The sequence below is a fragment of the Callospermophilus lateralis genome, chromosome 5 (assembly GCF_048772815.1).
Source record: "Callospermophilus lateralis isolate mCalLat2 chromosome 5, mCalLat2.hap1, whole genome shotgun sequence".
NCBI classification, from domain to species: Eukaryota; Metazoa; Chordata; class Mammalia; order Rodentia; family Sciuridae; genus Callospermophilus; species Callospermophilus lateralis.
Window position 1 is genome coordinate 34,482,706 of NC_135309.1, and position 16,461 is coordinate 34,499,166.

At 33.9% G+C, this 16,461-nt stretch overlaps 1 protein-coding gene across 7 annotated transcripts in view; it reads right to left on the minus strand.

Annotated features, from left to right (window-relative positions):
- Window positions 1-16,461, minus strand: part of Rapgef6 (Rap guanine nucleotide exchange factor 6) — a 214,685-nt gene that overhangs the window by 70,381 nt on the left and 127,843 nt on the right. For all 7 annotated transcript variants that reach the window (XM_076856438.2, XM_076856440.2, XM_076856436.2 and 4 more), the window contains exons 7-11: window positions 15,857-15,988; window positions 6,027-6,204; window positions 3,752-3,888; window positions 1,617-1,775; window positions 902-1,054 (exon numbers count right to left, since the gene is read on the minus strand). In XM_076856438.2, coding sequence (XP_076712553.2) covers window positions 902-1,054; window positions 1,617-1,775; window positions 3,752-3,888; window positions 6,027-6,204; window positions 15,857-15,988 — 759 coding nt within the window. The remainder of the gene's footprint in view (window positions 1-901; window positions 1,055-1,616; window positions 1,776-3,751; window positions 3,889-6,026; window positions 6,205-15,856; window positions 15,989-16,461) is intronic.

The following is a 16,461-nucleotide window of genomic DNA, read 5'->3' on the forward strand; positions in this document are numbered from 1 at the left end:
TGCAACTTTTCTGTAACTTTGAAATTATTAGAAACATAGAAGTCCTTACAAAAAGACAAAGGAATTAAAATAAGAAAATATATACATGACCCTAAGGTCACTGATATGTTCATTTTTTCCTCTACAGAAAAAGCTTAAAACCATCAGTTTAGGAAAAGAGAGACAGCTCTGAGAAAGTCTTGATTCTAAGGAAGAGCAGACATGATATCAGCTTTAGATCTGTCTTTCCGATTTATACTCCTCATATTAAATAAATTCCTCCATTTCCAATTAGCAACCAAGACTAGTCCAAAAAGACAAGAAGCTATGCATTTATTCTCTCCCTTTCGACTATATGGCTCTACTTTATATCCAGAGGCTTTTAAAGAGCAGAGGAGGAAGAAGGCAAGGAATAGGGGAAGGGGGGGGGGAAAGAGAGAAAGTATGAGAATTCATACTTAATTCTGTAACTGTACTAAAGCTTTTGATTTCCTCATTTAATCTTAATCAGGTTCTTCTGTATTACCACCATTTTTAGATTAAAAAAAAAAAGGGAAATCAATGCCTATTTTAACTTTGCATTTTCATCTATGAGTCCTATGCCTTTGTGGCTAATCCTTGAATTTCTATTGTTTCTAAATATAAAATACATTTTAGAAGAAAAACTGACCAGTATATTCCAAAACAATACCAATCCCCTATCCATGCTGATATGAAATGGCAGTAAGTTATTTTTCAACATTAAAATGGATAAAAACCAGCTTAGAAAAAGGCAAAAGAACAAATATATTGATTAATATTAGATTTCAATGTGTTAGTGAAGTTATCTTGCACTATTTAAAAAAGGAGTTCAGAGCCTTTTTAAAAGCAAGTTGAAAACTTTATTCTATCAATATCTAGAATAATAAGTTAAAATACACACCTTGATTACGATGTGTCCTTTCCTGGTTCCACTCCGGTCTAATTCGCGGTGTTCATGAACCATAACAATTTCTCCTTCTTCTTCAACTTTATGGGTATTTTTTTCCACATGATTTAAAATTCTCCAATAATCCTGCTGGGCAATGCAGACAAACTGTCCAAGAACAACATGGGGACAATTAATGAACCTATAATACATAAATATATCACTATGCACCAAAGCAGAGCACAAAGGCAAGAAATCAAGCGGCATCAGTTCTTTCATTCAATCCTTTAAACTTTTAACAAAAATCAAGGTGAAACAATGTACACATAAAGAGACCGAAGAAGTCAAATCCGTTTGAATTTTGCTCTAAAAGGAGAAGTGAACATCCACTTCTTTCAAAACTGACACTACACAAAGAAAACATGAAGCAGGAGTAAGTTAGAAACAAACAACTCTGAAGTTCCTATTTCTTTCCCTTGTTTTAAAAAGACTCTGAGCTGGCTAATATCAGAAAGAAATGCAACAAACAAGCAGTTAATTGGCACATTCTCTTAAAAAATTTATAGTTTGCTCAATCCCATAAATATTTGAGGCAGTTATAAAATTGAGTTTCCTTTATCAACAATGAGCTATTGAAACTCCTCATTCTCACATACAGTGATTTTATTTTAAGGAAGGAAAAAAATCAGGTTCAGCCATTTCAAATCAAACAAGCAAGAGAAAAGCTTACCTGACAATCATCTACTTTAGTTCTGACAATACCACGCATGTACTGCTTATCAAGAGTGGGAGTAATTCCAAAACTATTTCCCATAAAGAGATTTTCAACTTTTCCATCTGGATGATTAATTTCTACAGTGCCATTTAAAATAACATACCATGAATCAAGCTATAGAGAAAAACAAAGGTTTTAAGAATCTTTTAGAAGTGATAGTAACATTTTATGTTCCCTATTCTAGTCTGCACAACTACTGAAGTTTATTTTACACTTTCTTCTTTTAGTAACCAAAGGAAATCAGGAGCTTTCATGATGACCAAATTTCCTGAGGCAAAAATGTAATGTTTAAGAGCACAGTTTTTTTGGAATTTTAATCCAGACCCTGCCACTAACTAGCCTGGTGACTTTTGGCATGTTATATAACCATTCTGAACCTCATTTTTTTTTTTTTCTGCTAAAATGGTCCTAACAATAGAATCTATCATAGAATTACTATATTAATTGATTTATTTCATACTAAGTGCTTAGAGGTGTCTGACTACTATGTAGTAAGAATACCAAAAAAGATAGTGATTAATTTAGAAAGACTAGGAAAAGCCTGAATTTTAAGGCATATCTAACAAAATAGAATGCTCAAAATTTCTCCTAATGTTAAGAAGACAATGTTCTCATTTATATGGAAGAAATTAATGTTCCAGGGAGATATTTCTTTTAAAGGTCACTGTGTGTCAATAAAAGACCATTTAATTCCCTTTAATAAACAACCCTTCTTATTATATGGTAAACTTTCAATAGTTTTAATGTGACTTAAGGGAAAATCTAGGATTGTCAGTTCCAAAAGGTAATCAGTGTATAAAGAAATAGTTTTTTTTCACAAAGTGTATTTTTTTTTTTTTTTTTTTACTGTTTTAAATGTAAAATATACTCACTACTGAACTTGTGGATTACATAGGCTATTTGAGAATAGGGACTACCCAGTTTTTTCCACTACATCCCTGGGTCTAGAGCAGAAGCTGGTACACAGCTGACATACAACAAATTTTTGCTGATGGAACTGTGGGAAATTAAGACAACACAAAAAATTGTGTGTGTGTGGGGGAAAGTCTGGCTTATTTCTCATCTGTGTGCATATCATTTTGAATAGTTAAGATATTTATATTATTCTGCTTTTTTAAAAAAATTTAATGCTATACTCATCTATTCACCAAACTTTCTTGGGAGCACACTTTATGTGTAGAATGTAAAGAGAAAATATGTTTAAAAAAAAAAAAAAAAGCTACAGATTTGGCCCCTGCCCTCACAGAATTTCCATCAAATAATTTTAAAATAATATGAGAAGTTGAGGGTGTAGTTCAGTGGCAGAATACTTGTCCAGCATGTGTCATATTCTGTGGCTATGTAATAATTTGAATAACCATTTCTTATTCTTGGATATTTTGGGTCACGTCCAATTTTTACTATTAAAAATATGCTATAGTGAACATCTTTTGACATTTAGAAAAATGACTTTCCAGAACACTATACCAATTTTATTCCTATTAGAAATAAATGACAATGTTCAGTAACTAACATCTCAGCATTAATCATTACTAACTTGATAAGAAAAATAGCAAAACACTTCCTAATAATAGTCATACTTTCTAATCCCACTGCATCCTTTCTCCACTCAGCTGCATCTATCTAAGCAGTTTAAAACACATAAATGCCCCAATTGGGATTTGTCCAGTAGGAGGCAGTGGTACCAATACATTTGCCTCATTTTTTCATGTTAATATAGAGAAAAATGGAGAATACATACATTTAACTTTTATAAACATTTTAAACAATGATATAAATACATGAATAATAATTAAGAACCTTGAGAAATGAAAATAAATAATATTTGTTGAACCAAATTTGTTATCTATTTTGCACAAAATTCATTGCTAAGGAAATAAAAATTAAGATAAAGTAAAGCTAAACAAAAAATTTCTCTCCTTAGAAATCGTAACTACTTCAAATTCAAGTATTCCTTCTAGTTCATTGTTCAGTTTAAATTTCAAAAGTGAGGATTTACACAAGGTTATGGAAATAAAATTCTTCTAAAAGTAAAATTAGTAGAAATTAGCATCCATACTAAATAATGTGACATTTATTTGCTAACCTACCTCTTGCCCATCCTCAAGAATAATAGCTCCAGCCTGATCCACCACTTCAAAAATCATCACTGAGCAGAGCTCTCTCCTTACAGACATGGTCATGTTTGCAAAAGCAGGAAGCTGGTGCATAAATTCAAGTAATTGTTCTATAAAAAACAAATTTTAGGATGATATATTAAAAGAGAATAAAATCTAGACTTCAATATCCATTCCATAACTGACTTGTGAATTTATGCTGCTAGAGTAGAGAAAGCCAGATTACAAAGACCATTGACTGAAAAAAATATCAGTTATTTACTTTACATGTATATTCAGGTTCATACATAAAATATGGGCATATGGAAAGATATCAGAATTTATAACCCCTAGAGAAAACAATTAACTCAAAGTGAGATAAAGCTGGAAAGCTTATCTAATTTGCCTAGCCATCGTATTTTGAATTAGTGATGCCCTTAGACCTAATAGATTAGTGAAAAAAGTCTTTAATCTTATTGGCTAGGGATTTTTCTCTCTTTTTTTTTAAATGTAACTCATCAATGCCAATAAATAACTGTTAGGAGTAACAAATGTGTAATGTAGTTCAAGATTTGTCAAAGCAACTATGTACGGTTCCTCAGGCATTTTTTAGTATACAGACACATGAACAATAAAGATAAATACAAGGGAGAAACAGACTGGGGGTGGCGGCACATGCCTATAATCCCAGCTATTCAGGAAACAGAGGCATGAGGATCATGAGGACATGAGGACAGCCTGGGTAACTTAATAAGATCATGTTTCAAAGAAATAAGACTGGGGATATGGCTCAGTGGCAGAGTGCTTGTCTCACATGTGGAAGACCCTGGCTTCAATTCTCAGTATGGCAGGGGATTAAAAGAAAAAGAAAGAAAGAAAAAAAAAGAAGCGTGGAAAGCAGTGACTTGGATCATGATTTGTGACTGCCTGTGTTTTCTCTGATCTGTACCTTTGTACAGGTCAAGATTGCTCAGTTGCTATGGTGACACCTGGCTTGAAGAAACTGTGCAAAGGCATGGAGTTATATCAGTCTGGACCTTGAGCTCAGGCACCAGCTCCCAGGGATAGAGAACTCTGAGCATAATAAGATAACGCTAATGTCTCCTCAGTGCTGCGTCCTTTAGTTTGCCTGCTTTGCAGAAACCTTCCCACAAATAACCTTTTGATAATAAACCTATATAATAAATGTGCTGAACTACCTCTGGGTCACTGTTACTCTATCAGAAGATGGTGTTCCACTTGGTACAACTTTCTATGTGTTTATCTTTTCTCAATCCCTTAACGCCCCTTGCCAGTTTCTGAATTAATGGCTCTAGCAGAGAGGTAGTGGCAAAAAAGGAAGAAAGAAAAAAGGAGAAACACAGATAGTTACCCAAAGGCTTTAACAGAAACAACCATAAGGAGCTCTATGCTCACAGATAATTGGAAATACTTACATTTCAATTTCTAAAAAACTCTGAAGACGGAGTAGCATGTAATTCTTTGGCATTAAAAATGCACTTTTAGGCTGGGGATGTACTCAGAAGTTAAGTGCTTGCCTAAGTATGTTTGAGGATTTGATACTCAACATTGCAAAAGACAAAAACAAAAACACCTTCTCCATGACAAAAGTACTTCCAGTTTCTGTCCAGATAATGTTCTTATTAAATAATATATCTTTGGAATGGTAATGAATGTTCAAATATTTTGATCTTTACTGATATAAATTATGGCTGTTATTAGCAAGAGCATCTTCTGATTTGAACAGCAATATGACTAGTATAAAAAGAAAATCTATGAGAAAATGTTAATCGAATCCTAACAATATATACTTGATGTTGAGTAATCCTTTGTTCCTCAAAGATAACATCAACATATTTAATATTCAACTTGCCAACTAATTATATACTAAATAATTCTTTAATAAATTACATAGAGGAATATGCATTAAGTTTTACCCAACAATTTAAGCTAGGAAAATAAAAATATGATTCTTGAAAAATTTTAAGAAGCTAATTCACAAACTTTGGACATTATTATTCTGTTTTAAATACATATGGACATGAGTTTAATGAAATTAAATTTTTGTTTTACAAACTGTGTCAGCTAATCTCAAAGATGGTTCTCAATGATCCAAGCCTCCTGATATTCATCATTCTTTTATAGTTCCCTGAATTTCTGATCCATAAAAATTATGAAAGAATAAATGTACACTGCTTTAAGGCATTAAGTTTTCAGAGTACTTTGTTAAGAAACACTAAAAAACTATATGAACAGATTTATTTCTTACCAATGTCATCATCAGTTTTGTCTGCAGGTTCTTTTTCAAGACATTCTCGAACAAGATCTCGCCCCTGCAATGGATCTGTTCGATCAATCTCTTCCTCTTCTTCTTCTTCATCCTCAGAATCAACAGGTCCTTCTGGAAGACGTGTTAAATCTACATCTCCTACTTCACTCTCTGTAGCCTACAGAAAGAAATTCTAATCATTTATCATTTTATATTAAAATATTGCATATCATAGTCTGAAATAACTAAAAATTGTGTCTTTACCAAATATTAAAATGAATTTAGGCAGCAATGCATGCTGTGTTAAGATTACAATGAAATGACGCTTATTTATAAAAGGTTTCTTTGTGTCTCAAATACATGTTTATCTTTCCATAGTAAGATATCCAGGTGATAAATCTGAGCCAGGAAGTATAAAATGGTTAAGAGATTCAAAGATCACTAAATATATTGTTTTCCAGAAAACACTTGCTTTTTTTTTTTAAACTCAAAGGTTTCTAAAACATGAAGTATGAGAAAGAGAAAGTTTATCAACAATCACTTTACAAGTAATATATTCTTTCAGCATAGATGCTAGATGGTAGGTGATCATGTAAATTCAAAATAAAAGTCTGAGCCAGGCATGATGGCCAAGTGGCTTGGGATATTTCTCTGGGGCAGAAATATCACAAGTTCAATGCCAGCCCCAGCATTGAGACTCTTGTTTATAAATAAAAAAAAAATAAAAAGGGTTGGGGATACGGCGAAGTGCCCATGGGTTCAATCCCAGGTACAAAATAAAAACAAAAGCAAAAATATCAACAAAACAAAATACCAAAACACATAGATACACAAGCCCTAAACCAAAACCATATAAAACCAAAAGTTTGAAACAAGGTAGAATAGTATTGCTAAAATAGGCTTATCATAAAAGATGGATACTCCTCATTTTCCATTGCCTTATCACTAGATCTAACAGTGTGAAAAGAGCTGAGATTATTCTAACTAATCTTTAAAATGAATTCAACAACCACAACTTTGGTAAAATATTGTGTCATATATCTCTAAAAGAACCAGCAATTTTTACAAAAGTATAAATTAAGTGTAATGCACAAAAAGTAATGAAGATGTGTTACTTGTCTCATCTCCTGTTTTGAACATTTACTGTATTGTCTGTCCCGAAGAAGCTCTGTTTTTGGCAACTGCTGTTTCCATCTTAAATTTCAAGATTCTAGTGGCTACAGTGCTGTATTTCCTCACTATGTAAGCTGAGGTATAAAGAAATTTTTCTCTGGATTTTAATAATTGGAGTTATATGTAAAGCATACTTTCTTCTCTAGTTGCTCACCTGAAGACAAATCAAAGTATACTGCCTAATAAAGCCACATGAAAATGCCTGTTATTAATACATTCCGCTGGCGTGTATTTAAAAAAAAAAAAAAAAAGGAAATGCCTGTCATGGGAGAAAATGGAACCAATAGGTAGAGAAGGAGCAGGGGAATGGGAAGGAGGATACTGAGCAAGAGGCAGAAACAGAAAGAGACAGAAAGATACAGAACAACAAAACAACAGGTATTAAACATGCAGGCAGAGAAAAAGCACAATATGGGGCTGGGGTTGTAGCTTAGTTGCCTCATGTATGAGGCACTGGGTTTGATCCCCAGCACCACATAAAAATAAACAGAATAAAGGTCCATCAACATCTAAAAAAAAAATACACACACACACACACACACACACACACACACACACACTCATAGGCAGGGAAATATTGTGTCCATCTACAACTAAAAATATTTTTTTTAAAAGAGCATGACATGTGCAGCAGTAGCACCTGTGACAAGTGTCCCAGAGAAAAGAGGGAGGACAAACAAGCCAGCCACAGGATGCCAAATGACAAGAGCCAGACAAATAAGGCCAACACACTTGCAGGTATCCAGGCTCCCTGAGGCTAAAGCTGCCACTGTTTTCTCTGTGGGTAAATAAACTATCCTTTTGTTACCTCAAGTTAGGGCTCTGATACTTGCAAATGAGAGTCTTATTTACATTTCTGCACAGCTTTAAGTAATAGCTGGTAAACAATCCAAACAAAATACCTAATTTCAGATCTTAAAGATTAAGTAATAAACTGGCCTTCAACAATCTTCTATGGTCTAAACATCTGTGGCACCTTGAATTTTTGTTCTATTTTGTTTTGTTTATAGTGCTAGTGGTAGAATCCAAGGTCATGTACATGCTACATAAGTGTTTGACCACTGAGGTATATATATTCCTAGAGCCCCTAAAATTCTTATGTTTAAATCCCTATCCCCAAGATGGTAGTATTAGAAGGTGGGACCTATGAAGAGATTAAGTTATGAAAAAAGTGATTAGGTCATTGGAACCCTATGAATGTTTAGATTAGTACCCTTAAGAAAAAGGCCAGATGGATACAGTAGTGTTCTGCAATCCCACCAATACAGAAGGCTGGGGCAAGAGGATGGCAAGTTCAAGGCCAGCCCAGTAACTTAAATAAGACCTGGTCTCCAAATAAAAAAGGGCTGGGATGTAGCTCAATGGTAAAGCATCCCTGGGTTCAATCCCTAGTACCATAATAAATAAATAAAATAAAATAAGATAAATAAAATAGCCCAGAGGACACAGTTAGATGGCATTTATGAGATGGCAAATGAACTACAAAAAGGGTTTGATCAGATGACAAATCTTTTGGCAACTTGATCTTCGACTTTCTAGCTTCTAAAACTAAAAAATAAATTCCAGTGTTTTATAAATCACCTAGTCTACCTGAAAACATCATACAGGGACAATCCCATGTTATAACTAAATACTACGCTCATAAGGAGAACTGGTGTACTCAATAATAAAGTGTGTGAACTATGAGTAAAAACAAAAAACAAAAACAAAAACTTCATAATTTAAAGGGGGGGGAACTCCTCTCCAAATTTTATTTTTAAATTCATAAACAGAATTTGAGAGAATAATATGATAATTTCAAGAGCTAGTATAAAACATATGAGTTCTACTTTTTTTAAGGTAGAATATACAGCAGATTAAGACACGGCCTTTCAACCTCTTTATCCTAGCACCTGGGATACAGTAAGCCCTCAGAAAGACTATGATAAGTAAAATAAGCTCAGGGTAGGAAAAGTATATTGGTGATAGAACTAAAAATACAAGTATTAAAAATTATTGTATTTTTCCTTTTCTGTCATATGAATGTGTCTGTGTGTGCATATAATTTGGTGTTGTAGACAGTCTGAGGTAATTTGCTGGTGACTTGGCCTTTCCTAAATGAACTATCAGAGAATATTTTTCCTGTTTACATCTAGATAAACATGTAGCTATCACAGGTTGAAATTAAGAGAGTTATACAAACTTGCAAAAACCACATTTTCAAATTTAGAGCAAGTATAAAGTTAGCACTTTCAATGCTGCTTCTTTCTGTATTCTCATTTTTAGTATTTTATTTAACCTCTTTCATGGATCATTTGGCCCATATAAGGGTTTCTCTTTGGATTTCCGGTCAGGACAAAAATCCTGTGAAATTAATCTTTCACAATTATATAGTGTAGGCTGGTTCATCTCATAATCTCTGTAACAGGACAGACAGGAAAAGTAAGGGCTCCTCTGCCCTGTATAATAAAACATTAGCAGATTTATTCTGCATTTTCCTCGGAACCAATGTTGGCTGGTTTCTACTTTCATTAAAACAGAACAAAATAAAACAAAACAAAAAAACAATTCTAGATTAATTTCTAAGTGCCAAAACTGTGCTTGACTCAAGCATGAAATATAAGTTAGTAAGATATCAACTCTGCTCTCTATAAATTCACTCTCATAATGCAAAATGTCAAGTTTACAATTAACTTAAAAAAACAAAAAGTATAGTGAGAAAGTGGTATGACATAGAGAAAAACTGCTGTGTATTCCAAGGAGATAGAGACAAAAATGAAAATGTCATCAAGGCAGAGCTATATAATGAGAGAAATATGACTACAAAGTACAAGTGCAGGAAAAAGCAAAAATTTTCATCTGTCATGAAGCTGAATCTAGAATGTATAAATAGGGGAATAGTGGAATATAAAACCCAACTGCAAATTGTGGTGAGAGATGAAAGGTCTGAATTTATAATGAAGAGTGTAAATCAGGTAATGATGGGAACTAAACACTTTTTATTTATCTTTATTTTAAAAATATTTTTAGTTTTCGGCGGACACAACATCTTTGTTTGTATGTGGTGCTGAGGATCGAACCTGGGCCACACGTATGCCAGGCGAGCGCGCTACTGCTTGAGCCACATCCCCAGCTCCCACTTTTTATTTTTTTAATTGATTTAAAAAAAATAAATGATAGCAGAATGCATTACAATTCTTATTACACATATATAGCACAATTTTTCATATCTCTGCTTGTATATAATGTATACAAAGTATGTTCACTCCAATTCGTGTCTTCATACATATACTTTGGATAATGATGTCCATCATATTCCACCATCCTTGCTAACTCCCTGCCCGGCCCCATCTGCCCTATCTAGAGTTGATCTTTTCCTCCCATGCTCCCTCTCTCTACCCCACCATGAATCAGCCTTCTTATATCAGAGAAAACATTTGGCATTTGTTTTTTTGGAATTGGCTAACTTCATTTAGCATTATCAACTCCAATGCCATCAATTTACCTGCAAATGCCATGATTTTATTCTCTTTTATTGCGGAGATATTCCATTATGTACATATGCCACATTTTTTTTTTATCCATTCATCTACTGAAGGGCATCTAGGTTGGTTCCACATTTTAGCTATTGTGAATTGTGCTGCTATGAACATTGATGTGGCTGTGTCCCTGTAATATGCTGCTTTAAGTCCTTTGGGTATAGACCAAGGAGGGGAATAGCTGGGTCAAATGGTGGTTACATTTCCAGTTTTCCAAGGAATCTCCATACTGCTTTCCACATTGGCTGTACCAATTTGCAGTCCCACCATCAATGTATGAGTGTACCTTTTCCCTCACATCCTCACCAACATTTATTGCTGTTTCTTCATAACAGCTGCCATTCTGACTGGAGTGAGATGATATCTTAGAGTAGTTTTGATATGTATTTCTCTAAATGCTAGAGACGATGAGCAATTTTTTCATAAATTTGTTGATTGATTGTATATCCTCTTCTGAGAAGTGTCTGTTCAGGTCCTTGGCCCATTTATTGATTGGGTCATTTATTTTTCTTTTTGGTGCTTAGCTTTTTCAGTTCTTTACATACCCTAGAGATTAGTGCTCTATCTGATGTGTATGGGGTAAAAATTTGCTCCCAAGAATGGCATTACTCATAGAAATAGAAAAAGCAACATGAAATTCATCTGGAAAAATAAGAGACTCAGAATACCTAAAGCAATCCTTAGCAGGAAGAGTGAAGCAGGTGGCATCACTATACCAGATCTTAAACTATACTACTGAGCAACAGTAACTAAAATGGCATGGTATTGGCACCAAAGAAGACTGGTGACCAATGGTACAAAATACAGAATACAGAGACTAACCCACAAGACTACAATTATCTTATATTAGACAAAGGTGCCAAAAACATGCATTGGAAAAATGATAGCCTCTTCAACAAATGGTCCTAGGAAAATTGGAAATCCATATGCAACAAAATGAAATTAAATCCCTATCTCTCATCATGCACAAAACTCAACTCAAAAGTGGATCAAGGACCCAGGAATTAAACCAGAGACTCGGTGTCTAATAGAAGAAAAAGTAGGCCCTAATCTTCATCATGTGGGATAAAGCCCCAACTTCCTTAATAGGACTACTATAAGTGCAAGAATTAAAACCAAGAATCAATAAATGGGATGGATTCGATCTAAAAAGTTTCTTCTCTAAACACTTTTTAAATATAAAAGTGATGTGATTCAAACATTCTTGCAAATTAAATGGGAGTTGAAAAAATGGGATAGCCAAACAAATTAAAAAAAAAAAAAAAAGATACCTGTGGAAAAGTGACAGTCTTGTCTGACAAGACTGTCAGTAGAGTCATAAATTAAGGAATTGTGTTATTGTCATAACAAAGTTTTAGGAATACATTTATTTTCCACATAGAAACTAAGAAAAGACAGGTGGAGAATGAATGTGTACCTCAGGCTATTTAAGAATGAGTTAATGAAAAGACAAATTCTTTTCTTCAAGAGTCAGTATTTCACAATTTTCCTGCTATTGAAAAAGGACTGATATAGAGAAAAAGAAATCTAGAAAGAAGCATTTCTTTTAGAGAACTCTGATAATGCACAGAATATTTAATCCAAGAATAATCCAATATCCTAACCTACTTTCAGTCAAACGTTATAAGCTAATCTGATTTTATAAACATATTCACTGAAACAATTCCTTGCATCCCACCCCCCAAACTGTGGTAAATAACTTTCTCTGAGAGCCAAGAGTTTCTATTTTTAAATAATAAGACATAAAAACTCTGAAGAAGGAAATGAATAGGATGCTAGGGATGTAGCTCAGTGGAAATGCACAGATTTTTAGCACGTATTTGGCAATATAAAATGGTATAAACAGTTTTCCTGCTAAGAGTTACTGTTAGGTGCTCCAGACAATTAAACTATTGCTGTTTAAGGTACTGGCAATACACACTTGTAATCAAGTATATTCAGTTTTCTAAGTATTGCTAATGTAGTCTGAGGTCAAGGGAAAGACCAAGAGACGAGTACTGATATTTAACTCTTCCTCTCTTTGCTTTATTCCCAAGGATCTGGTTGGAAATACATGTGCACGCACACAACATACACAATTTGGTTCACTGCTATTACTAACCTAATCCAAGGGTTTTAAAAAATTATAGGTCTAGAAATCCTGCATTTTTCAGAAGCACATTTTATCATTCTGATTTGCTTTTAATTCCTTTTACCCTTTAGTAATTAATCCTTTCTCTTTTCTCACATTTTTTCAACTTTTATTTTTAACAATACACTCTTTATATCCTCCTTAAGATTTGTCAAAAACAGAAATAATAATGTTCGCTTACGAAACATAATAAAAACTACCCACAAACCTACCACCAGTAAGAAAACACTGGTAATGATGTCAATTGATGCTCTTGAATTCAGTGTACATTCTATGTATAGAAATATATATAAGTATATAGATGTGTGTATTTTTTAGATTTGTAGTGGTTTTTTGTTCCCTTCTGTTTTTATATGTTTACTTGTTTGTTTTAACCTTTATGGCATTTCTTTCAGTAGTGCCCTGAGTGTAACAGTTTGAGAATTTTTACTTTCTTTGGCTACTCTTAAAGATTTTACATTTTTGCATTTTAAATTAGCACTATTAGGGGCCAAACTATATGTGCCTTGACCAGACAAACTCCATTTTACCCTGAGCCTCCATTTCATATTTAAAAAAAACAAAAACAAAAAAACCCCACCAAAACCAAAATCCCCACTTCTCCAATGAGAAAACCCTGCCTCTGCCACCCTGCTTTGCACACCCTGTTTAACATCACATAGTGGTTAAAAAATGTTTCTTTTATTTTTATATAATGTAAGATATTCTCCTTTTAGTCCCCATTTTTATTGGGGAATGTGTTGTTCCCTGAATTCTGATCCACTTCGTAGCCCCTAAGCAACTGAATGATACCTTGGCTCAAAATAAAAGGGGCTGGAGACGTGGCTCTGTGGTAACAAACCCCAGGTTCAGTTCAAACCTTAGTACAAAAAGAAAGAAAGAAAAAAACAAGAACAAGAACAACAACAACAACAACAACAAAAAAAACCCCACAAAGTATTACTGAGAAAGAAGAAGATACATCAAAGGTTGGAAGCAGGGCAGTAACACAAACAGGCATTATCCTGAAATATAAGAGTCCAAACAAAACTACCAAGTGTACTTCAGTCCAGCCTCAGATTGGCCAGCTAGGTGGGTAATCTGTAGATGCAAATGTAAGTGCAGTGCTCCTCCAGCATATTTGCAAAGATACTAGTTGTAGATAGCCCATTTTCTAACTCAAAATAAAATACCGGCTTTTACATCTGACCTTGAATCTCAATCTCTATACTGTCCTTTTGTCCCTTTTGTCACAACTACCAGGACTCCTTGCTCCAAAAAGCTAATCAAGACTAGAAATGGATTGTCCCAGGGAAACAAGGTTCCTATAATTTGTTACCACCACAATTCAAAGTACAGTGCCTCTTAGCAAGGTCTAGATATTTCCACTAACTTATCCTGAGAGTAATTTAAAGCTGCATCCTTGAACTTGATTAATTCTCCTCAGGGTTTCCCTCCCTGGAAAAACACAAGAAACTAGAGAAGCCAGAGCTCTACTATCATTTTTTGGGGTGTGTGGTTTGTGCAAGGACTCTTAATTCTTTAACAAGATACTTCTTTTGGGAGAGGTAGAATGTGTTGAGTCCCACAACTACACAAACACAGTAAGTGGCCCCAGAGCCATTGCATTATTCTAAGTCTCCCCCACCTTTTTTTTTTTTTTTTTAAATTATTTCTCCTGTTCACTATAAAAGGCAAACAGTAAGGTGTGGATGGCCACAGAAATGACCTTTGTTGAGAAAAGCCAGACAGAAACCAAAAAATGCAAGCTTTTTCTGCCTACAAACTTCTCTCCATAGAGGAAAGCTGATTTTCCTAAAATATCTCAATCTGGGTAACTCCATAAAAGCGCAGTCTAAAATATTTCCTTCAGACTACAAATGATTTAATTTCTACAGATCAGTATTATGGGTGGCCACTAGTAACATGTGACTACTAGGCACTTAAACTCTGGCTAGTCTGAACTGAGATGTGCTATAAGTTAAAATTAAACTGTCTTCTGAAAACTTAGCATGAAAAAAAGAACACAAAATAATTCATAATGTTAAAACTGATTTTATGTTGGAGTCATAACATTTGGATATACTATGCTAAATAAAATACATTATAAAAATTAAATTTTACTTGTTTCCCTTTTTATATGGTTATTAGAAATTTCAAAATTAAATATGTGGCTCACATTCAATTTCTAGTACTCAGCCCTATATAGTACATCTGAAATTTCAAATAAACTAACCATGAATACCATGAATCCTCTACTTATTTTATTAGAAGTGTTTTATGTTTTATGTTCTATAATCTATGACATCAACCACCACTGGACTTCAGGACATAAAAACTCATACCTTGAGAACTGTTCCTAACATCTTACATTAAATAAAATCTCACAGACATTCCACTATCAGGATCATGAAACACTGCACTGACTTGAACCTAATTTGGATTTAACCTCAGCAGGGTTTTGTGAGGATTCTGTTTATGGATCTTTCCAGAGCCCCTCTTTCTATTACACAATCACTGAAAATCTCAGTAAGTTTAAAAGTTTCTATTGGGGTTTTAAAAGAATGGGAAAGTCTGCAAATTTACTATGTAATTCATGTTATATAATAATAGTCTTTACAATTCATAAACAACTGTAAATTTCTTCATGACTTATAGTTAATAGACTTATACAACTAAATATCAACCTTTTTATAAGTTTGAGTTCAGGGGTTTCAAAAAACGTTTCTTACTTTCTTTTTTAACCAAAGCATTATATATTAAGATAGATTTGCCTGGATTAAAAAAAAAATGAGAGAGAATGCTACAGTCATATATTACTGAACTATACTAAATCCTTCTCAAAATATAGATCATCTTCTTAATTAGACTTATGAATTTGAAACAGTATATAAAACATACTTTTGCAAAGACCTTATGCTTGAATTTCATATTCTAATTAAAAGATACATGACCATCTAAGGCATAGGCACAGAGTATTTTGCAGAATAAAAACGCTATATGCACAGCACATAATCCTAAGATATTACCTGATAGATATCAGATAAACTGCTGCTCCCAGAATCACTGGCAATGCTACAACCAGACTGACTAGAAGACACATGAGTCACCTGTGGATGAGGGTTGTCTGTGAGGTGCATCTTGGTAAGATCAGCTGGAAGCTGAAGAAGAAAAATAATTTTAGTTATTCTAAATGTCAAACTTTATGTTTTTAGGAGATTTTAATATAATGTCACTTTTGCAGCACATTTTCATTTTATGTACATTACTGTACAACTTCATTTTTAACCTAAATTTTTCATTCTTACTAAAAATCTTTTAAATAGTAACAAGCAGATGGCACTTTCTAAAATGATTAGGCAAACCTAACAGAGTAGCAAGATCACTGAACGTTTTTCAAAAGAGATTGCCATTACTACAGTATTTCAGAGGATAAACCTCACCCCTTTTTACCACCAAATAAAAATATCAGCTAGTCCCATTGTAAAGCGTAGGAATACTATTAACACACACACACACACACACACACACACACACACACACACACACACACGGGGATGTGGCTCAAGGGGTAGCGCGCTTGCCTGGCATGCGCGCGGGCGCTGGGTTCGATCCTCAGCACCATATACAAATA